Source organism: Emydura macquarii, unplaced genomic scaffold (assembly GCF_026122565.2).
Source record: "Emydura macquarii macquarii isolate MOO-44397 ecotype Brisbane River unplaced genomic scaffold, CSIRO-AGI_Emac_v2 contig_2473, whole genome shotgun sequence".
NCBI lineage: Eukaryota > Metazoa > Chordata > Testudines > Chelidae > Emydura > Emydura macquarii.
The window spans coordinates 23,497,799-23,523,290 of NW_027132610.1; the positions used below are offsets into that span (position 1 = coordinate 23,497,799).

General features: G+C 38.8%; 1 protein-coding gene across 1 annotated transcript; it reads right to left on the bottom strand.

Moving 5' to 3' along the window:
* Window positions 1-200: 200 nt before the first annotated feature.
* DNAJC15 (DnaJ heat shock protein family (Hsp40) member C15) lies at window positions 201-25,149 on the bottom strand. The gene is made up of 6 exons (XM_067563166.1): window positions 24,955-25,149; window positions 15,816-15,867; window positions 14,105-14,178; window positions 12,116-12,189; window positions 3,642-3,712; window positions 201-653 (listed from the first exon to the last, which is right to left on the bottom strand). The coding sequence occupies exons 1-6, from the start codon at window positions 25,054-25,056 to the stop codon at window positions 583-585; spliced, it is 444 nt and encodes a 147-aa protein (XP_067419267.1). The 5' UTR covers window positions 25,057-25,149; the 3' UTR covers window positions 201-582.
* Between the last annotated feature and the right edge of the window lie 343 nt (window positions 25,150-25,492).

Below are 25,492 nucleotides of genomic sequence, written 5' to 3' on the forward strand. Positions count from 1 at the left end.
CATCCCTCAAAGACAGAGGAAAGGGAAATGAGCATTTTGATGTAACCTTGAAGTCATTTTGTCCCAACCAACAGCTTTGAAATGGCATCTATATGCAAATCCAATACTGTATTTCAAAAGAATCCAACATGTGGCAAGCCTTCCAGTTTTACCTTCTAGATTCACTTCAAGTGACAGATGTACGATATCACCATTATAAATTCAATAGATAAAGTGTGTATTTTAATTCAGATAAATGTTTCCAAATGAAAAAATAAATAAGTTCCAGAAGTCCAGTCCTATTGAACAATACTGTAATAAACTAATTTTAGGAAGAACTGTCTGTAAAGAAACAGCTTCAAAACCTCCAGAGGGTCACAATAGATTGAGGGAGAAAATATACTAGAAATGAGACATACATTTTACATTATTGGTTCACTTTTTAAATAGTCTTAGATCTTTAATAATGGAGACAGATAACTGACTGTTTGATCCAGTGTTATGCAACTATATAGGACAGCAAGTAGCTATTGCACAATCTCTCTGCAGGATTTCCAGTAGAAAGGAATATATAAAAAGTTCTATCACTGAAGTCCTTGGACGTTAATTTTTGGTGCTGGATTCTAACAAGTCTTTTGCTTCATTTATTTTTGTTGCTAAGTAGGGAGATCCACCTGAAAAAAAGGAGAAAAAAATTATATTTGTCAGCATGAAATACAAAACAATTTAACTTAGAACATCTCTAATTATTGGTGATGTTTTTATTAGTTTCTTCCTTCCCAAAGAAATTCTTCATAAGCTTACATTAAAATGTTAACTATAAATTAAACTAGTGGATAAGTAAACAGTACAAACCTGCAATCAAAAACTTAATCACTGTGAAAAATAATACAGATCAGTAATCTTCTGTCACAAAGTGAAGTCCTGAAATCATCTTATTATTTACCTGTAAGATTTAGATTGAATGCATTGTTCCTGCACATGTTAAGCAAGGTCAGCTACCGTGATTACAGTTCATCTAATGAGAACAGCTAGGATTTCCCCCCCAGGAAATTATCAGAGACAAAATTTTATAAGCAATTTTTGGATACAGTGTCATTAAGAACCTACACCAAGCCCATTCCATTCTAGATGCAGAGACACAGAAATACCAGCCAAAAAATGTCACATTAAAGCTATTTAAACACGGTACGCCTTCTAACTTCTGGTCCTGAACACTGTCATTGCTTTACGCTCCATCTAACAATCTGATTACAGTTCAGTGGCCTTTGTGTTTGTATTTTTACTCTCCCCTTGAGTGCCAACCATCTGCCTACAGTCACCAAAAAACATTATAAGGTCTGTATCTGTAGCTCTTCACTCACTAGAATACACCTCTATCTTTGTACATTAAAATGTGGTTTAAACATCTTGTGCTCTGAACAACTCTTTCCTAAGTATCTGTTCTTATGAATGAAAAATTAATAATAAAATTTAAAGATACAGAAGAGACAAGTATCAGCTCTCAATATCTGGCAACAGAAGGAGGTGGGACTTCCAAGACTTGAGGACTTCACTGTGATTTTAAATCAGGATCTGAACCATTACAACTCATTCCCAGATCTAATACAGAAACAACTGAGTGAAGTCTGAGATGTGTGGTTGTTTCTTTTTTTTTTTTTTTTTTTAAAAGGTGTGTGTTTAGGGGGATGGGGCAGGGGAGAATGCCTACCAATACATATGTAAAGTTTTTTTGATAACTGGCTTTTTAGTAAGGAGTGCAGCTTACTGAATTGAATGTAGTTTATCTATTCCCCTTTGAGAGCAAAGGACTGAGAAATAAAGATGATAAAGTGCAAAAAGCAATACAAGCTAGAGAAATATTAGCTATGCATTGTTTAAATGCCAAAAGTGAATTTTCTCACAATAAAATCAAATTTGCTAGAAGTGATTTTGCTATATTTACATCAAGTGCACAACCAATTTTGTAGCCTTCCAATGAAAGAAACTTGTATCATGCAAATCAATTAGTTGTAATTAGGGTGAGTTCACAAGGTTCAAAGCTTTTTCTTTTTTTTGCGGGAGGGAGGTAGGGAATTCAAGTTTTCTTTCATAAAAATGATACATTAAAAGTTTTGTATCAGAACGAAAACAATTGTTGAAGTAACTTATTTAAAGATTAGTTGGACTACTGAGTGCAACAATTTGTGGCTTTCATTGTGTATATTTCTCCAAAAACATTTATTTTAAATTTGTGTCTTCAGAACCCATACTTCTCTCATAACTAGCCTATGTAACTGTGGTTTTAATCAGTTTTCATTGTCCTTCTTTTCCCACTAACTTTAATTGTCTGCTACAGTTGTGTACTGTCTTAGGCCTTGATCCTGGCACTAGAGCCACATGGGCAGAGCCCTGATGTCAAAGGAGCTCGATGTGGGTTATGGGCCTGACTGTGCAGATGCAGTTGCAAGATTAGGACCTATGGTCCCATTTCTGCAATTGATAGCACACAGGTGGGCTGCTGAGCCTACAGAATGCCCTGTTCAAGTCTACAGAGCTCCAGTCAAGTGCAGCTGTCAGCTCACACGATATCAATTGTGGGAGGGGAAGACCTTAGTATATAATATTTTCAGAACAAAGACAGTCTTAATGTTTTGGCACAGTACCTCCCTCAGAGAAATCAAGATCCTGATGAGGATCTCCAGGTGCTACTCCAATACAAATCATAAAGTTCATTAATCTAAAATGTTAACATACTGTACACTAAACTGAACCCCTGATCATCATAATATATTACAAATAGAGTGAAGAATTCCTTTCCTATTTTCAGAGTACAGAATATACTCAGTTTACAGAAAAACAAATTAAAAAGCAAGATGACAGATAACATCTACTAATCAGGATGAGTGTTTAGCCATTAGCAATCTGAGGAGAAAAGATGGCTGAAAAAAAAGTGCTTACTCAACACCTTAGATTGCTAGTGGTCAGTTATCTTTTTCTTATGAGGGTTAGGAAAAAATCCTGTAAGTCTGACAACAAGAAATAAAAAACTTCACTTCCCCCTTTTGACTTTTGAAATACAGTGCAACTCTTTACCATCTGTTATTGTAACGTAGAAACAGGAATGAACATATGGCTTTCTTTCTCAAGCAGCTGTAGTGTAGTTAAAGTTATAATAATAAGCCTTTCTGTAAGATAAATTTACATAAAAACTTGGCCAGTTAAAGCAACTATGCATAGCTTTACAGTTTTCCAGAATGGGTTTAAAAACCCAGAAACTGATATTTACTGATTATAGAAAATGTCCCTCAGAGATTTGTGTTAGTATATTAATGGCTGGAAAAACCCAGTTCAAGCATTTTTGTCTACCATAAGTGGGAACTTCATAGCTAGTGCTTTCCCTTCTTCAAAGATCCTGGAACACTAACAACTAGTGAAGTGCTAATCTAGAAAACGATCTCAAAAGGCAGTAGTGTAACCTAGCACTATTATGGCACATGGAGCATGGATATTGGTCTGCTTTATTTATGAGAGAAAACATCATATAAAAACTTAAGTTTCTATTAAATATACAGTACATAATTTCATGAATTACATAAATGGCTCACTACAGCCAGTCTAAGTAAACTCAAAGGAGCTCACAGTATGCACCTTTCCACCCAATATTAAAAAAAGTAATGTACCTTTATCAGGATGGTTCAAAATCATGATTCTCCTATGTGCTGTTCTAATCTTGGCTTTGCCAGCAGATGGACTGTAAAAATAAATTAAAGTGCTTACCATAGTGTCAAATTCAGATTGTAAATTAACAGTTTGCACTGGCTTCAGAAAATTTAAAACTAGAGGTTTTCACCATCTTGTGGACAAAATATACAATTGCACTTTTTGGGAAGTAACATTTTAATAAGCCATTTAAGACACAATGAGAAGAAAGTACACCTTTAAAAAAAAAAAAAAAAAGCCAATACAGTGCAGGAATAGTGATAGCTTTTGTCTGGTCCAAAACTCAAATGGTTCCTGCCACATAAGAGTGAATCAACAAAACAAAAGTATAACAAACAGTATGCAAAGACAATTTATAAGGGTATGCCTATGCTACGGAGACTACAGGTACACTGGCATAGTTATGCCAGCACTACACAGACAAAAGGGGCTTTTCTGACGGTGTAGGAACACCACCTCCCTGAACAGCATTAGCTGGGTCAATGGGAGCCCTCCTGTCTTGACATACTTGTGTCTTCAGTGGGGGTTATGTTGGCATACCCCTGACCATTGTAGGTATGTTTTCTTTTTTTCCACAACCCTGATCGATGTAGTAGCTACCGTTAGAATATAGCTATTCAGGCCTGCCTGTAAAGGCCCATGTTTTGTAAGTATATCCTTATCATTTAGCTGATTATAGGGGTATAAAACAAAGAATCAAAACCACAGGCCTTCTCTCACTGTGACAGTCTGAGGCCTTGCACTTTGGCTCAGATGCAGGAGTGGCGGACACAAACTGGGAAGCGTGCAAACACATAGGCACATTCCAACATAACCATCTAATACGAGGCTGTCAAGACGCTGATCCAGTCTAACACATCCAGATAAAGAAAAGATCCTAGAATGTTGAAAGAAAACTTGGTTTGATAGCATTCTGTCTGGCAAAAGAATTACTTATCAACAGTTGTGGTTGTAAAATCTACACTCCTTATTGTTTTGTCTTTATGATAACAATTCTCTATTATCTATTTGAATGATTTCTATCTGGTTCTTTGACTGTTATTGTCTGTTGCATAACTAAGTGTGATCAGTTAAGGTGGTGGGATATGATTGGTTAAAGAATTATGTTACAATATGTTAGAATTGGTTAAAGAATAATCTTGTAATATTCTTAAAGAAATGGTTAAGATACATTATAAAAACTGAGGTAAAACAGGAAGTAGGGGGAAAGATTTATTGGTATAAAGGACTGAGTGGTCCTAATGGATGCTTGCTTGAAAGGATCCCAATAAACTTGTTGTATTGCCTGCTGCTGGACTCTGGACTTCTGCTTCCCTCAACGGACTAAGAACTGAAAGGACTCGGGGGAGGGGTCCTAATAGCTACGCTAATATAACTTTTCATTATAGACCAGGCCTTACACAGATTTAACTAGTTTTCTCACTAATAAACAGGGAAAAAAGGATTTTCCTAGAAAATGGTTATTTATGACCAATGATGAAATATTATTTAATATCTGTGGTAACTATGAAACTGTATAAAATATTAAAATATGGTAATATTAAATTTCTCATTCTGGTGAGATCTAAAACTGCATTTTTTTATTTTTCCAAAGCTGTTTAAAGTGTAACACTCAGGGATGTGTCAATTTACAAGTGCTACATAAAGCTTTTCCTTTCATGACAGGACGATAAAATATGTACTTCAACTAAATTACACGTGTACCTTACCAGCAAATAACCACTTATGGAAGCGGTGTGCCAACACAGTGGCTTCTGGTGTCCAAAGGAACATTGTATTTGACTCTATGGTTTAGGTTTTTTTAAATTCATTTACATGGAGAATATAGCCACCATTTGCAGCAGCATTTACCACTTCAAGAGAAGGAAGAGGAAGGCAGCTTTTTGTTACTCTGCTAAAGAATGTTAAGGGGTAATACTGTTTAGTGGTACAAAATTTCACTGTAAAAGGCTAATACATACTGCCCCCTGCCGTTTGTTTTAGCCTAAGGCTCCAAGAGCAGAGGCTAATACATACTTCTATCCCACTCACCACCTTTTAGCTTAAAGCTTCAAGATCCTAACTCCACTATATGTGAAGAAATGTGGTCTCAGCCTAACTATATTTTTGGGGGGAACCCCTCTAAATATTGTAATTGTTACTCTTATATCACAGGAAAAATCAAAGCCTACATTTGTTGTAGAAGTGGTGCAGAGAACTGCACTGCAGAAGAAAGCCACTGGAATAAAGGTGCTGGTCATAGACCCTGACAATTACATAATCACTTAAAAATAAGATTTGCATTTCAAATAATTTTTATATCAAACTGTCAAGGATCACAATTTCCATTATTTCCACCTATAAATCTGTTAATAAATAGGCTACTGTAATCTAGTGAACTGAACACACAGTTATAACCAAGTTCAGCTGAGTTCTGTTCCCAATTCTGCAACTCACTGTGTAGCCTTGAACAAGAAACAATCTCTATACTTCAGTTACCTCACAGGCATAGTTCTCAGAGGACAATGATGTTTGCTTACGTTCGTCAGGGGATTTGAGACCTAAACTGCTGAAGGGCATTAAGTGCAAAGTATTACTAGAATCCAAAAATGAGTATTACTGTATTGTTAAGGTTAGAAATTCAAATGCTCAAGAGTCAGGTTATAGAAAACTTGCAGTTGTACAGTTCTGCTCTAAAAATGACTATAAAAGTGGCATGTAAAATCAACTTTGTTTAGTTTACAAAAGTCACTAATCCTGAAAACTCAACCTGGCCTCTGAAAAGCCATTCTTAAGCATCACCAGTAATTAAGGTTCTGCAGTGCAAGTTACACTGCCAAGCCTCAGTTTCACTAGTGCAACCTTACTCATTAATAGAGCCCTACCAAATTCAGGGTCCATTTTAGTCAATTTCATGACCATAGGATTTGAAAATTGGTCAATTTCATGATTTCAGATGTTGTAACCATGGGAGTCCCAACCCACAATGGGATTGTGCAGGGGTCGCTAACCTGTTGTAGGAGGGTTGCAGGATTGCCACCCTCAGTTCTGTGCTGCTTTCAGAGCAGGGCTCTGAAGGCAGCAGGGAGGTGAGTCTGATCTCCCTTGTTCCTGGGAGCACCCCACGCCAGCTGGGACAAGTAGCTAGGGGCTCCTGGCTGGGATGGTACCAGCATAAGTGGGGAGACCAGATTTCATGGGGAAAGGCCAATTTCATGATCTGACACATGTTTTTCATGGCCGTGAAATTGGTAGGGCCCTACTCATTACCTTCAGAAAGGTTACCCCTGTGTAACTGATGCCTTGTACATTTGGTCAGCCAAGTATCTCTGGATACATATGGGAACAGATCTGTTGAATAAGATGATGCTATTTTGAAGTCCTTTTTCAGAGTATAATCACACTTGAAGGTTGACTACACAACCTCAACTATGACCCATGTGTATGCATTGATTATACAATCTACTATTTCTGAAATGCAATATCTTAACGTTTTTCTAGTCTTAGATTCTCTTGCATAATCTTGCTATCTTTTTATTATTTCATGCTTAATTTTATTGATTTAAACACTAAGTAATACTTTTTTCCCACCATTTATATACAGTATATTGAAGCAGTATAAAAATTTCCTTTGGAGAAAAATTCTTAATTTTATTTGGTAAGTTGTTTTGTAGAGAAAATAGTATGCACCATTTTGAGTTTTGCACATCTAAAACTAGCTAACTTACATCTCATTGGACTTATTCTGTAACTGTGGAAAGTTCAGGACTTTTGCATAATATAGGGGGAGTTGACAGTGTCCCCTATATTTAGGTTCCTCAACATTTCCCATTATAAAATCTTCTTGTGTACTTCTCTTTGAAAAGGTCTGACAACTCAGCAGGCTTTTGCTATTTGGCAGGGGGGGAACACCTTCAGCCTGGAAATGTGCCTTTTATTTTCCAACTTCCCTTCTCATGGGCACCATCTAGGGACAGGTAGTAGGGATGGAAAAGGAAAGGAAGTGTGTATGTGTGTGAATGCGAATCAAATCTGGCTCCCCACTCTCCCACCACCAGGAACTGCCACCTGATGCCAGCAGTTCATCCTCCCTCTATGAGGACTCTTCTAATTTTGCCAGTTAATGTAATTAGCTCTGTAACCAGTAGCAGTCTGTGATGTAATGCTGAATATTCAGATTCAAAACCAATGACGCACAGACTGTATGTGTGCATTGGGGGAGAGGGGGAAAGGTGTTACAGAAGCAAATAAAAATTGTTTTTATCTTTTTTGCTTTAATAAAACTAGGAAATTGAATGCACAAATCTAGGTTTCAAAATCAAGCACTTTAAAATTAGGAAATATCAGATTTATGGTTGCCTATGAAAACCTTATTCATCCCTTTGTATATGCATATACACACATGATCACATACAATACTTTTTCACAGGACCCCTGCCTTATTTAGAATGAGGTGTACAAGGGGCAGAGTTAAGGTTGAGTGGGCAATCATAAATCTGGCATTTCCTATCTTTCACGGACTTGATTTTTACAACCTAAATTCTTTTAATGTAGGGAGTTTGGATGTTAGTATTATATACATATTCACACACTAAAAAATATTGTGCACACATTCTTGACTTGCATACTACTGATCTGAAAATTACAAATTTTCCTTTCATATACATATAACTTTTTTCATGAAGCAGACATATGTTTCTGTCTAAGTCAGGGGTGGGGAATGTCTGGCCCGCGGGCCTTTGGTCTGGCCCCGGCGGCGGGGGAGAATTCGGCGGCGGCGCGGTTTCACGGCAGTAGCGGGGTTCCGTGGGGTGGGGCAGTGCCCGCTGCCGAAACCCTGCCGCCGTTTGCCCCTTTTCGGCGGCGGGGGGGAATTCGGCGGCGGACACTCAGCTGTCTTCCGCGTACCACCATCAGGCCCTTGGCAGAAAAAAGGTTCCCCACCCCTGAACTAAGTAATTAATTTTATCAATTAATATGATTTACAATAAGTTTTAATTATGAACCAATCACTGGTAACAAGTAGGTATTAATAGCTAGTATTATAATTTACCTATACCAGCACATGGTGGTATTCACTATTAAGCATGCCACTGATTAATTACAATTTTAATGTGAATAATGTTTATGAAAGAGGGTTTTCATGTACTGTTTCTCCAGCATACACAAAAGCAGAACACAAGTACTGCAAGATGCTACATGTGTAAACTATTTAAGGTCACTGGAAAGTGATATTTGAAATGTGATCACATACTTAATACTTACTTACACAGAACAATATGTAATGGCATCATCCACAAGCATAAGTGGGTTTAAAGTCCTAAACTCTCACAGAACCATCAAAATATGCACATACAAAAACTGAGTAGGCACTGATCTTATTACTGTAACCTCTGTCCTTTTTGTGTATTATCATATCACATCTAAGTTCAATTAAATTCTGAGGCAGGGACCATTTCTTTATATTTATTCTCTAGTATGTGTTAGGCACTACATAAATAATCAAAAGAGGCATTGATAAGGGTGTGCATCCGTCCATAGCTTTTGCATTTCCTAACTTCTGAGCAAATTATATTTTGTTTGCATATATTAATTTCATTTTAAAAAATAATCCAGAGTTCTTGGACTAGACAAACTTGCAAGACACACTCTCCTGCAGACAGACGAAACCTGATGGACCATATGCACTTTACAAATTCTGCTTGTACAGGGGCTCCCTTTACTCTCTAGTCCTCTTGAGCAATCTTCTCTTGTGGCACTAAACTTCATACAAACATAGATTTCACTGACTCTGCATTTAAATATATTTATCTACCTAGATTTTTTTTTAAATTTGAAAACTGTTTATGCAGACATTAGCTATGCTGTTAAATGACGAAAGGCACCATCCTACAAATATGCATGAGTAACTTTACTTACACAGGTAGTCCCATTCAAATGTAATGTTCACAGGACTGGGCCACAGATACTAAAATCTGTCATAGCTGCATATGTGAGCACAAGTTATGAACAAATGAAAATAAAGGTTTATGATTTAAGTCTTATTATTACCTTCACTACAGTAGATGTTACCTCAGTTTACACAGAGCCTGCGTAATAATACTTCATGTATAGTGCCTTCCCCATAAATCTCAAAATTGAATTAAGCCCCAGAACCATTGTGACCTAAGGATTTCCTTTTTACAGATGACAAAGATGATGGGACAGAGATTAAAATAACCTGCCAAAAGTCATGGAATTTTATGGCACCAACTTGGGAATCATGAGATCCGAGCACAAGACCATTTTTCTTCCCTTATTGTGGAGGCTCCATAATTAAGGCTGAGTTCCATCTTGCATTTAAAGTGAGAATTCACCTCTGTTTTATGTACATAGACTCCACAAAATTGTTGTTTATTTTGGTGGCACAAAATGGATTTTCTGAGAATTTACAAGTCTCGTAATTAGCATGAGTTAAAATTAATTAAAAATGAACCTCTAAGAAATTTAGCATCTGTCAGTGTTTATCCCAAATGATCTTAGTAATGGACCAACACAGACTCTTCCAGAGAGTTAACTTTTGTTGAAATCTTGTGCATAAACTATGTTAGAAAAAATCAGGCTGTATTTAAGCTATATAATTAATGTGTTGTATCTGATTGTTACTTTTATGAAAACTACACAGAGGGTCCTGTTAACAGTTCAGTTAACTCTTAAGTGGGTCTTTGTGACAGAAGTAACAATCAATCACAACCCTTTCCCTACATCTAGTTTGTATGCAACGATTTGATTAATTATAATGAGTCAGTGCTGAGAGAGACTGGACACATCCGAAATTCTCATTGGCAGATTAAGGCGAAGTGACAGTTGGGACAAGTAAAGGTTAAATGATCATATACTGGCATGGGCATCAGTACTTTAGAAGGCTCCCCACAGCACAATTGCCTTTTCTTCACTGCATATTAAGACAGTACTAACTGGGGGAACTGAAGCAGAGCATAAGGGATACCCTTAAAGTGCATGGACCTTGGAATTAAGGGGGCTGTGCTCTCCTATCCCTCCTTTACATAGCACCTGTTCTCTAACACAGTCCACTGAAACAATAATGCAACTGCAAATGACGGTCCAGAATCACCAGTACATTGACTGCTTTGGACTGTTCTGTCAAAGCAAACCAACTATAAAGCCAGCTTAATGTGCCAGTAAGCTCGAACTGCAATGCACTTCTCTGGTGTACCCGTGAATGTGCCCATAAGTTTAATTTGAATAAGTGATTTAAGGTTACTAATGTATATCTTCAATTCATCCGAAATACCACATAGTACTATTCTCTTTGGATTTCTTGTTTAGTGTGCATGTATGTAATATTTATGTTAAAAAATCAAGGCAATTGCAAGACAAAAAAAATACATTAAGAATGGCATAAGTTTTAGAATATATCAGTTATTTAAGGGTAAAGACCATTATGGGAATGCTGTAATTAACTTTTAAATATAACCTTAACTCTCAATCACCTGAGTTAGTAAGGGTTAGATATGGCATAATTATAATGTTCTGTAAATAAAGTGTAATTAACGTTAAGGTTATACAAAACAAAAATCCAAAGACATTAACATGTGGAACTGCACAGTTAAGGTACCCAAACAATCTTAACTCTGGCCTAGAGTGACTTCCTGCAACAATCATGCAATTATGATTAAGACATGTTGGCATTTGTGTCCCCAGATTCATTTGAACTGTTCTTAAAAATATTCAAGGCTCCCCTTCCCTTTTTTTCCTTCCTGGAGTAGCTAAAGGAAAGAATTAAGGTGGTCTGGATGCCTTAGTTGTGCATTTCCCTACATTAAAAGAAATCCAAACACGTTTAAGTGTAACCTTAACTCTCAGTTGCCTGGGTTTGTAATGCTTGGTATTGGAGATAATCACAATATCCCTGTAATGTTTTTTACTCTTAAATTACACATGCATGCGCTCATCCTTTAGTTCATCCTAATATGCTGTATTGCATTATCAACTCCTTTAACCACAATAAAATGAACGGAAAGATATGAAAAAAGATTACACATACATTTGAAATGACAGACTGAATGGAACTGCTTTCTGCATTACTGATGCATTAATACATTCCACAGTATAGTAAATCTTGATTTTGTAGTGAGATCAGACTACATGATCATGTTGATTAGCATAGTTTGTGCTCTTTTGATTTGTATCTACAGTATTTGTTCTCTACTGCTGTAAGTAGCCTGAAGGCATGATGACAAGTTGCATGGTTGCTCATTTTATTGTTTTGGGTTGGGTATTTCATTTATTTATTTTAACCTAAAATAGAATCCTAGAATGGAAACACAAAAATTACAAAACAAAATTTTTTTAAAAGTTACAACTAAGCGCCATATAGCCCTATTCTTTCACCTTACATTCTTCCATTCAGCTTGGTAACAGAACAAAAATGGTGCTAATGCAGCACACCTACCTTATGCCTAAAATAAGACTAGCTTCTCGTCTACTCATTTTCTGTTCAAATCCTCCTTTATAGTATGATAGACTCTGAGGGCGAAAGGGAGGAGAGAGAAAGTGAGAGCAGGAAATAATTAGTTCTATGTATGTGTCATGACTTCAGTGCTATTATATGACCCCAGCAAGGGTACTGCATTTGATTAGAATTCATTTCAAGTGATGAAACTTCTGCAAAACAGATATGGTTTAAAAGGAACTCTGTCAAACCCTGAAAATCTGACCTCTTAAAAGTTAGTTTGTGTTTTACAGTCTCCTACTGATAATGAATGACATTAATTGTTGTAGTCATTGGTTTGGAGGGTTGAGAGTCTCTCTGCTCTTTGGCAGGAGAACCCTAATTGTGTAAATGCTGGGCAGAATGAAATTGCACACGAGCAACTGTTCTGGGCTTCACGTGCACATAAATTGATACTCATTTAACTTCCCGCTGCCATTTGGGATTATTTGCTGTTTTTTTCCCCCATTTCAAAACCTGAGATTTTAACCAACATTTAAAACAACTGAAAGAGAAAAACTTGTTTTGGAGAGGGAGGTTGTGGTGAATTTTTTTAAGCAAAAACTGTACTTGTCTAATGAAGGGAACGAGGATAAAACTGATACCTGTCAACCTTAAGTGTGTTAAAAATGAATTATTTAAATACCACTGCCAGTTACATTAAAGATATCATATATTTTAAATAAAAATAATTAGGGACTAGCCCAGCATCACACAGCTGCAGCCCTATGAGCCAAACAAGCCCCACAGACAGCAGATGTAGTCCCAAGAGAGCCTGACTACTGGGAGCTAGTGCCCGGAAATCAGTTAACAAGACTTGAAGTTTTGTTAATCCCCAATTTATCAACACAGAAAGTAAGCTTCAGCCCTTTGTCATCAAAGTGAAGTCTGGCTTCAGAACGGGGCTTTTTTTCATTTTTTTTAAAACCCGCAATTAAAATATGCCTGGCCCTTAATGAAACACATTTTCAGTTAGCTACTAAATATATCCAGTAATTATCAATAATAAAATTAGTTTTTATTTATACAGCATCTCATCCTATGTGAATTTGCAAACACATTAAAATTACATAGCATAATAGGTGCCTTATAAGTTTATCTAAGCAAACTTCATAGTTAAGATTAGGAGCAGATAGTCTCCAAAAACATACTGCTTACACAAGAGGGATGTTTTATCTGTAACCAATAAGCAGCTGCCTCTGGGATAATACACAGCAACATTATACAGCTTAAGACAGGCAGAGAATATGGTAACAAAAAAAAACTTCAGTACCTGCTCCAGTGTCCACTAAAGTCAATGGAAATCCTCCCAATGACTTCAATGGCCATTGGATCAGAGCCTTAAGACAGGGTACATTATTACCTAAACAAAAATTTGGCAACGATACCTTACTAGTGCTCCCCCAATTCTAAGTCTCAGTCGAAAGGTGACAGGTGCTTAAGTCCCTTTGAAAAAGAGACTTAAGTAACTTAGTCTCCTAGGTGCTTTGAAAAATAAGTCCCATTTTCAAAAGGGTCTTAGATGCTTTTGAAAACATTACCCTACTTTTTAAAAGGCCACATCTGAAAGAAAAGTGACCAGAGATTTTTATTTTTCATCATTTAAAGTGAAATCTTAGGTCATCAGTCATTTGGAACCTTCTATAAGTTTGCCATAGCTTGATGGGCCATGATGACATACTCTATACACTCCCTGGCAAACAATTTTGAGACTACGAAAGTCATATTAAGGAAACTAGAATCATGCACTCACCTACATCTTTCGAGAAAAATTCCTCTGGAGACATTTAAAACTACACTGAACAAAGCACTGGAATATATAGCGTTGAGAATAATCTTGCACTGGAAAACTTAACTAGTTATCCTAAAATATTTCTCTTCCATTTGAAATGGTATTTGTGATTTTAAATATAATTTTAAATGGTTTGATAAAATAACCTCTTCACTTACTGAGGTTGAAATTGTCTTTGCTGTTTCTGTGATTACTTGTTCCAGTGGTTTCCAGAACTGGAAAGCATAACGACCTGCAAAACAAAATAAAATAAAAATAAAATAAAACTTCACTTAAAAAAAACCCAAATCTTCACATATGTTTACCTGTGAAAACACTTATTTAGCAAGTATAATACCATCATAGGCATTTTGGCTTAAAAATCAAATCCATCTCCATTTTTAATTGTTTCATTTGTTTGTTGGCCAGCACTTTATGCTTTTCAAGATGTTCCCTGAGCAGTCATTTTTGTAGTAAGGCCCAGCATAGTTTTCTGACGAGTTTGCAATAGATTGCATTCTTCAATCTTTATACGTAGAAGGGGGGAAATGTTTGGTTTTTATCTAAAAAGGAAGTAATGAATGCAAGATTCCCAATGTTTGTTCCCAAAGCTAATATATTTAGATATGTCTGGACAGGATAAACTGAGATAGTTACCTTGTAAATTGTAGGAAATACTGCAATTATAGCTTGGATTTGTAATGTAATTCACCAAAGCAAGTAATATTCTAAGTGGTTTCCAAATCTGCTCCTACCAGAGTTCACATACTGTGATATTGGTGCAAAGTGAAGTGGGGTAACTCTTTGCATTGTTTTATTTATTTATTTAGTGAAAAATGGAGTCTTTTGGGATACAGCACTACTAAAGACCTCACATAGCCATCACCCTGTCTAAAGAAAAGATAGACTGGATGGAGCTCTATTCACAAGTCAATAAATTCTACTTTGTTTTGGGAAAGAAAGGAGTAGGTCTACCAAGCTCAGAATCAGAATTTGCACCAGAGCCATGGTAAGAATGATCAGTATGATCAGTTTGTTTGTTTTTGTTTTTCGCTTACTATATACTAAAAAATGTAGTCAACATTATGCAATTTTAATTATTTTTTAAAATGGAATGCTTTAGCCAGATAGTATTTTGGTTTCATTCTTAAAGATCAAGATGTCTACATAGGTCATTCAATCATACAAATATGTGCTTAGGTTTACAAAGAAGTCAAGTTAATATGGTGTGATTTGAATACCTGAAGTGAACAGAAATCAATATGTAGACTTCAAGACCAGAAGGAACCACTGATCCTCTCATGTAACACAGGCCACAGAATTTCAACCAGTAATTCCTGAATTAAGACCAATAATTTGTGGTTGAAATAGATTCTATCTTTGAAATTAACATCTCATCTTGGTTTAAAGACTTCAAGAGGCGGACAATCTACCACTTCTCTTGGTAAATTGTTCCTATGGTTAATTACCTCCACTACTAAATCTTGCTAGATAAATTCAAACTGAGGAAGGTGCGTCTCCTTCCCACCACTAGATTTTGTTATGCCTTTGTAAAGTAGATTATCCCATTTCTTCCTCCTGCCTGCGTAGGTACTCGTGACTTTGTGACAGTCTTCCTCTTATCATTATCTTTGATGACAAAATAGATTCAGCTTCTGACATCAAACCATTCTTGTAGCTCTTTTCTGAACCTTTCCAATTTTTCTACATCCCTTTTCAAGGGTGGACACCCAAGACCAGACACAATATTCTACTAAGGGTCTCACCAGTGGCATATGGAACTTCCCTACTCCTACTTCATGTGACCCTATTTATATACCTAAGGATCACACTGGCCTTTTGGGCACAGCATCACACTGGGACCTCATGTTTAGTTGGCTGATCAGTTACCTGCAAATGCAACAGCTGCAACACCCAGGCCAATTGCCATCATAGTTCTGGCCTATAACAGAAAAATGGAGTTAGCATAAAATTCAAGTTCTGATTTTAAATAATTTCACATTCTATTGCAACAGAGAGCATTTCTGAAGTCTGAATGTGCATATGATATGGTCTACTTCTGTAAACCCTTTAGTGAATTTTTTCCTAATAAGATTTTATATTTTATTGTAAAAGGGAATTACAACCTTTTCTCCATGTATTTTAACTTTGGAATGCAGCCATACTTGCAGAGTGTAAAAATGTAATAAAATCTTGGATATGTTTTAATGCACGAAATTAGGAACACGGAAAACACTGGAAAATTAAATAACTTTCATTGCTTTGTGGCATTACTTAACCTCTGACAAAACTTCATGTTTAGCTTGGAACTGTTTCTTACCACTCTGTCACAATTATGTGATTCGCTAAAACATTTCATAGGAACCTCTCAGTCTGCACACAAACACACTATCTTTGCTTGAGTTAGCGGACTCAAAATATCAATACAGATATTGTCGCATGGGAGGCGGCATGACTTAGGGATTGTCTTCACTTACCTCGGAGATTTGGAGGCAGTTGACCAGAGTTATGCAAACTACGCAAAAAACACGCGTAACTCCCGTCAACTTCTCTGCTTCTGTTTTGCGCGCCGTCTTCACTGCACTGTGCCGACAGGAACCGCGTTCCCATTGACGCAGCGCTACGCCACTTGAGAAGGTGGTCTTAATACATCATTTCTGGATTGACTGATCGGGTCTTCACTGACCGCTCAGTCGATCCAGAGAAGTCGATCTGATGGTGGCAAATCTACCGCCATCAGTGACATAGCCTTAGTTTCCCAAAGATAAGCCTGGTCCAAGCACCCTGGATCTGTACTTGGGTGGCAAGCCTGTGCCACAATGTCCACACAACTCTTTTTAGCATGTTAACTCGAACAGAGCTAGTGCAGATTAGTCTATCCAGTCCGGGAAGTATACTTCTAGCTGCATTGTAAAATACTGTCTTAGGGCCTTCTAGCTCCTCTGTCCCTCAGACACAGAAAGATCCAACAAAGGCAAAAAGTCCTGGAACCCCTTCTTCCCCTCCCACTACCTCCATATGGGACATGGCAGTTGAGAAGAAGCTGGTGGGGATGTATTTCTGAAACTGAAGTTCTTCCCGAAAGCAGCCACCTTTGTCTTTCTGCTTGAAGGGAGCCCTTCACCTGCCCACGTAGCTCCATTCTGCCAGACAAGCATCAGCCTGCAGTCTTTGTTTTGTTTCAGAACCCATTCCTTCTGACTCCCCAGGCAAGTCATTACAGAACTGAAACTTTTGAGGGAAAATAATAGAAACTGCTTTACCAAATCAATACTCCATCTATTCCAGTATCCTTTTTCTGACAATGGCCAGTATTGGATGCTTCAAAGAAAGGTGTATTAAACATCATAGTAGACAACTATTCAATAACCGCCAATAAGAGAGGCTTCTTCCTAACCCTGTCAATTAGTCATTGGATTCTGCCTGAAGCATGGGGTTTATACCCCTCCTAAAATGTTTTCATTTTATGTTTTATTTAGTTTTTCTGTAACTGTCAACATTCTCATTATCAATATAACTAATCCTACTCTGAATGTAACTAGGCTCTTGGTCTCAATGTCAGCATAAAGTTCCACATGTTAACTGTGTTTAAAAAAAAAAAAATCAAAAGTTCATCAGTTTTACAGCTGTTGTTTTTCAGTGTCATGAAATTTTCCCCTTGTTTTTGCATATGGAGAAGGATAAATAGGAGCAATTTACTTTCACCATATCATATATTACAGTACTGCCTCATTATAATGAACTCCTTGGGAGCCAAGCCATTTGTTCATTATAGACAGGGGTTCACTATATCAAGAGATCCACCATAGAAGAGGTGGAGGGCAACAGTGGGGACTGGAAGTGGGATCCAGAGACCAGATTCATTATATTGGAAGTTTTGTTATTGTGAAGGGTGTTTATAATGAAGCTGTACTGTATTTTTACATCCCCTCTTATTTCTCTCCTCTCTCAATTTAAAAGTCACAATCTTTTCAACCTTTCCTCACAAGGAAGTCTTGTCATGCCTTTAATCACTTGACTCCTGTCTTTGAGTCTCTTCTATTTCTGCTATTTCTTTTGAGATGAGTGAACAGAACAGAACACACTATTTCAGGGAAAGGCATCATATTGATACATATATGCATTATACTATTTTCAATATTACTTTTTGTTTTGTAATCACTGCTGTGTACTGAGTAAAAGCTTTCATTGAACTGTCCAAAGTGACAGTTACATCTTTTTTTCTGAGTTGAGCTCAGCAATGTGTGAGAGTGGTTCCCATTATTCCTTCCAGTATTTATTATCCTGTATTTTGTCAAAACTAAATATCCCCTGTCATTGTGCTGGACACGGACCTAACTTTGTTAGATCCCTCTGAAATTCCTCAGTTTTATTTATTCTTGAATAAGCAAAATATTTTTTCCATCTGTAAAACTTTACTGTTCACTTTTCCAGATAACTGATCACCACCATCAGTCCTAATGCGGAATGTCACAGTCGATGCAAGTTTTTGGAAAGTTATGAAACGGAAGTTGAGAAGTATCCATGTAAGCCATATCTTACAAAAAAATCTGATTATGGTGCTTATTGTGTAATTTTTGAGCTTGTTGGATAAAAATGGGTGCTGATTTCTTAAATAACTTAATAAATAAAAATTAGTCATTCAGCTGAACTGGTTTAGGCATACTATGGAAGTATATTACTGAAATGGAGCAATGGTCTCAAGTTGCAGTGGGGAGGAGGTCCAGGTTGGATATTAGGAAAAACTTTTTCACTAGAAGGGTGATGGAAGCACTGGAATAGGTTACCTAGGAAGGTGGTGGAATCTCCATCCTTAGAGGTTTTTAAGATGCAGCTTGATAAAACCCTGGCTGGGATGATTTAGTTGGGGTTGGTCCGGCTTTGAGCAGGGGGTTGGACTAGATGATCATCTGAGGTCCCTTCCAACCCTAATCTTCTATGAATTTATGAAATCTTCCATACACTAATCAAAGAATCATATGCTATTTCAGTATTTTCTCTCTTTTACACAAGTAACATATACAGTGTTAAACTGAAGTTTCTATGGTACAGAAATCCACTAAAAATCTAAATTGATAATTCCATATTCTTCCACATGTCCCAAGATGAATTTAAATCTATACATAAAAGTGAAAGATTGTTGTGTCATTAAATGACAGATCATGAGGTCCAGTAGAATGAAAAGTGACTCCAAGTACTACCATTGAGTAGCTTTGGGTAAATTATTTAGTCCCCCATCTGTGTCCCCATCTGTACCCACTTACCTTATTTTGTAGAATAATCAGTTTGTACACTGCTTTGAAACTGCAGTATGATGTTACTGATGTCAAAAGTGCAAACCTTGAATTACTGCCCACTGATTTCTTGTTGATGTTAAAAGGCCAGGCAATTTACTGGCACTCTCAAGGAGACAAAAATATTTGTGTTATACTGAGACTAGTACCACCAGACTATTTCTTGCTCTCATTGCCTGAAAGTAAGTTTTGCATGTGGCATAGTAGAGACTGTAAGAATAAAGGCTCATTAACTTTCAATGATGTGCATACTTAAGGTTTACATTTTGAAAAGTGTACTGTTAAGGAATTTGTAAAATATGGGCATTAGCTGTAGCTACATTTAAAGTATTCCCTTAACACCCGAGAAACAAATTAATGTCAAAGATGTATGAAGCTGTAATGGAAGAGAAGACAAAAGCAGCTGACCCACACACACTTTTTCCTTTTTAGTGAATCCGCTCTCATGGGTTAATCTTTGGCATAGCCTATTTTGCTGATCTCAGTATTTTATTCTCTCTTACTATTTAGTTCAATGTACAATAACAAAGCTTTTTGGATTCAAACAACAGCAAGGAAAAGTGTTGCTGAATCAGCAAAGGGTAGTCTTTTTCTTTTAAGAAATGCAGATCAGAAAGGCTGTTTCAGACATGACAGACTATACTGTTAGGCAAATAAATAAAGGATGAAAACATGTTCACCCCTCCAAATAAGTGTTATTCCCATTATATTAATTCAAACAACTTCATATACTGTAAATGTACAAAGGCCAACTCATGATCCTTTAAAAATATATTCAAGAGGGTTTTTTTTGATGACACAACAACTCAATTAATTAATTCCTCTGGCCACAGATTCTCAATCTACAGTGGTTACATTAATAGCAATAACAAATCACAAAAATAAAGGGCTGGAAGGGACCTCAAAAGGTCACCTAGTCCATCTCACTGTGCTGAGGGAAGGCCAACTATATCTAGATCAGACGTGACAGATATTTTTCAAATATGTTCTTTTAAACCTCCATTGACAGGAATTCCATATCTTCCCATGATCACCTATTCCAGTACTTAACTATCCTTATGTTAGAAAGTATTTCCTAATATCTAACCCAAATCTCCACTGATGAAGATTAAGATTGATTACTTCTTGTGCTCCCTTCAGTGGGCATGGAGAACAACTGAAGAAATGTCTAAAAATGTAAAATTTTTGTATTTGCTAATTCTGTGATGTTCCATTCAATGAAGGGATTAGAGGAGAGAAAAAGTAGAAGAATGTAGTAGATGTTTTACATGTCTAGTCTTATCGCTGCACTATTGTCCTGGAATTACAATGACCCTGTACGAACAGAACCACTTGATATTAATGTAGAACCATGCAGTCTCTACATTAATTTTTAGGACATATCGGTTTACACAGAGGAGTCAATGCATAGAGCTGATGGAGTTGAAAACATTTAATTGCTTTACAGTAAGTTTTGTGACAGGATAGTCTGTGGCCTCATATATCTTTGCAAGACCCTATATATTTTTAGGCCTTTAGTTGGCTAAAGTATATTGCAGAGAACCAGGAGAGAGAAAGAAGAGAAAGCACTTATGGGTTCTGAAAGGCTAGATAAGATTTTGCTATTGATACTGGCTTAGGCCCCAGGTCAGCAAGGTACTTAAGCATGTGTCTAACTTTAAATATGTAAGTACTCCCTTTGAAATCAGAATAGACTTAGGCATGTCTCTTAGTTTGATTTTGAAGTAACTGCGAAAGAAAAACTTGAAATCTCATCTGTTTTAAAAAATGAATGAAATCCCCCAAGTCCCATGCCAATTTCTGTAGTTCTAAAATCATATATTCCTATTTTTAAAAAGATCTCTCACACATTTGTGTGGGGCTTTCTGACCAATGTATTCTGTTAATATCTCCTTTAGAGAGAAACACCAGACAAACTCCTTAAAAAAGGCAGTAGTTAACACAATCCTCAAGAAATCATCACTTGACGCTGGAAACCTCATCCTGTCTTCGACCTCCCATTCCTGGGCAAAATAATTGAGAAAGTAATAATCATCAAGCTCCTACATAACGTGACAGCCAACATCCTGGATGCCTCACAATCAGGTTCAAGCTAAGGCACAGAGACAATCCTAGTGGCCCTAAAAGATGGACCGTATGTACACAGGAAGGCACATTGCCCATGTTCATATTGCTGGGTTTCTCTGCTATACAGAGGACCGTAAGATATTGCTAATCTGCCTACCTGACGTAACAGGAGTAGATAGTACAGCACTACAGTCACTCCAATTGTTCCACTCCAACATACCTCAGAATAGTGATGTGTAATTATTCCTCCTCTCCGTAGTACCTCACCTGTTGAATCCCACAGAGATTCAGATCACCACCTTCACTTTTCAATACATACGAGACCACTGGGAAAAATAGTTACATAATATGGGCTTAGCTGCCAACAATATGCTGAAGACACTGTTGTAACATTTTTCACCACTGATTCAACCACCCCTGTTAAGATATCAGAAAGCCTACAACGCATCAGCTCTTGGATGAAGAGCAGCTGGCTCAAGCTAATGCCAAGCAAGACTGAAAATGATGAAAATCTTTGAAGAACTAGCTGAGATACTGTTGAAGGTATATTCAGTGAAGGCAAAGCCTCCTCCTAAAATCTGACTTCTCATTAAGCTTGGATGATCAGATAGCATCAGTGAATAAAAATGCCTTCTTTCACCTCTAGCACTCTAGGAAACTTCAACACTTCCTTTCCAACAAGGACCTGGCCACATGTGTTTTTCACCCCTAGGCTGGATTACTGCGATTCATGTGAAGACAATGGATTGCCTTCAGACAGAACAAAACGTGGTTGCCTGGTTTCTCCAGGGTCTGGACCACCATGAGTATTATGGCCTCCACGAAAATCTCTACACTTGCTCCTATTCAGTTTCAGATGTCACTTTAGGGCCCTGATCCTAATCTTCAAAGTAATTAATGCATCAAGCGCAGCTACATTAACTGAATTTCTGTGTATGAACCACTGTGACAGCAGTCCAAGGATAATGCAGATCACAAAGCCCAGGAAGAAGCACATGAGAACTGGGGACAAAGGGATCCTCAACTGAGGAGACCAGTCTACGGAATGAACTTCTAAGGGGGATTAGGTGAATCTTGAGTCTGACCCTCTCTAGAAAATACTGCAAAACTTTACTCTTTGAAAAAGCCTTTTTACCATTGCAAGAAAGACATTCACAACAAAGAAAGAATATACCATAGTCCAAGTGGAGTTTTTCTCCAGTAAGGGGAGAAGAACCACTCCAAGTCCACTAGGAGTTTTACTATTGCTGTTCAGTAATGTGGAAGGCTCTCAGACACTACCATGATAGATGGCAGTGTTATAAAACCCTAAAATAGACTACACAATAAACAGTGAACCTGGCTATATATGAAGTGCTGTTAAAAGCACAAAATGAATCTACTGAAGAAATGAAGAGACTAGAGAAAAAAGCTTTAAAGTTATAGTAATCTTAACTTGTAACAACAGTGGATGAAAAATTCATACATAAGTAATTTTTTTTTAAATTGATAGTGCCCCTTCAATAGTACAAAAAAACATTCTTTGCACCATGGCAACACAAATAATGACATGAGCATATATCACAAAGCATATATGGAGTGGTGAAAATTTCCCCATTGCCCTAGAAGCATGTGTACTTTAAGTAATGCCAACTGTGTCCAATGTTTTAAGAACAGATTCATGTAATTGTCTCAATTTTTTTTTCAGTAGAATTCACTATTCCATGAACTAACTGATCACCTACTGAACATGACAGACACCAGTTAAAGGTACAAAGTCTTTTCACTAGACCATATTACCTAAAATTCAACAGACCTTTTACCTTCATCCCAATCCCCAATTTATTCACTGCCTCTATGCTGTCTGAGAATTAAGTTTCCTGAGTTTAACTCTAAAAAAACATTTAAATTCAGAATTAAAGTAATAAAACTAAAACACTAAATGAGAATTTTACAGATAATGCCTTTTTATAGTATACGAATAGAATAATCCTAGCCCTGTCTGGGAATAGCAATGGGGAAAACTCTTGTGCAGACAGGTTCCACCCATGCTGTTAGTTGAAACAAGCTTTTTTCATAGATTCCAAGACCAGAAGGGACCACAATGATCACCTGGTCTGCTCATGTTCTCCTGTATAACACAGGCTATTGAACTTCCCCTAAATAATTTCTAGGGCATATCTTTTAGAAAAATATCCGATCTTGATTTAAAAATGGTCAGTGATGGAGAATCTCCTATGACCCTTTGTAAACTGTTCCACTGGTTAATTAAAAAATTTCACCTTATTTCCATGCTGAATTTGTTTCGCTTCAACTTCCAACTGTGGAATTGTAATATACTCTTGGCTGGACTGAAGAGCCCATTTTTAAATATTTGCAGAGACTCATAGAAGATTAGGGTTGGACGGGACCTCTGGAAGTCATCTAGCCCAACTGCCTGGTCAAAGCAGGACCAACCCCAACTGGGGCTACGGCTACACTGACAGCAGCAAAGTCGCTGCCGTCAGATCGATTGCTCTGGATCGACTGAGCGGTCAGTGAATCGATCCAGAAATCGACGTATTAAGACCACCTTCAAAAGTGGCGCAATGCAGTGAAGACGGCGCACAGAAGAGCAGAGAAATTGATGGGAGTTACGCAAGTTTTTTGCGTAGCTTGCGTAACTCCGTCATCTGCCCCCGAATCCCAGAGGTAAGTGTAGAGGGGGTCTAAATCATTCCAGCCAGGGCTTTACCCAACTAAGCCTCAAAAGACCTCTAAGGATGGAGGATCTACCACCTCCCTAGGTAACCCATTCCAGTGCTTCACCACCCGCCTAGTGAAAAACTTTTTCTTAATAACCAGCCTAGACGTCCCCAACTGCAACTTGGGCCCATTGCTCCTTGTTCTGTCATCTGCCACCACCAAGAACAGCCTAGCTTCATCCTCCCGGGAACCCTCCTTCAGGTAGTTGAAGGCTGCTATCAAATCCCCCCTCACTCTTCTCTGCTGCAGCCTCAACAAGCCCAGTTCCCTCAGCCTCTCATGAGACTACAATTAAGTCAGCAGAAGGGGGTATCTCAGGTCGCCTCTTTTAAGCAGCAGGTCAGCACGGAGAAGGTCTAAGGGACAGGATGGTTAAAACCGTAGCAGCAGCCAGCTAGGACAGGGCTCCCAATTTGGTTGCCAGCCCGAGCGGTGTTGGCGGTGATGGGACAACTGTCTGCGGCTGGGGCCCAGAGCACGTGCTAGTGAGCGCCAGCCACTAACCCATCTACCTCGCAGAGTATTTCCTCCCCAGCTGGGTCGCACCCTCCTCCCCACCCCAACCTCTGCCCGCGTCACGCACAAGCGTGATTATTTCCCGCCCACCGCCCAGCCTCTGGCCGCCCGGTGACGACAGAGGCAGGCTCCAGGAGCCTTTGCGCATCCCCTTCCCCCGGCATTTTCCAGCCAGCGACAAGGAACTATCCCTAGCGGGAAACGGGGGCGCTGAGCACGGGGCGCCAGGCAGCCCGGGGCAGGGGGCTGCAAAGGCCGGCCTGGGGCGCGGCAGGGGCCGCGCGGGTCTCCCTCCCGTCACCGCAGCGTCGCGAGGCGCTGGGGTAACCGTCATCCTAGCGGCGCCCGGCTGGCGGGGGAGGGGGGAAGCAGCGCGACAGAGGCGGGCTCCGTGCTCTGCCCCCCACCACACACACACACTCACTCACCAGCCCCCTGTCCATGTCGGGGTCCCCCTGCCTGCCGCCTCCGGGGACCCGCGCGTACTCGGCGTAGCGCAGGCTCTGCGAGGGGGCCCCGGCGCCTTCCATGATGGCAGGCCGAAAAAGAGGGCGGGCGCTCTGCCTACAGGGCGCCACTAGGGACAAGCGGGCTCGGAGGGCGGAGACAATGAAACAAACGCGAGTCGAGCTGCCCCTGTAGTCCCCGCACGCGCCGCGCCGCGCCCCTCCTGTGAGGGGAGGGGGCCACGGGGCGTCAGGCGGCTGCGCGCAAGCACCGCCCCTCCCCCCGCCAGTGTGAGTCAGGCAGCGAGGCCGGGGGCGGTAGCGTGCTCGTGCCGTGTCAGCCTTCAGTAGTGCTGTGGGCCGGGGGGCCGCGCAGGCACGGCGCTGCAATGCCCGAGAGCGTTAAACATGATCCAGTCCCCTGCACCACGCAGGACAGTGCTGGTGTGTCAGGTGGCAGCGTCTCTGCGCCGGCTCACCTCCTCGTCCCTCACACCACAGCCTCCCATGGGGAGGCAGG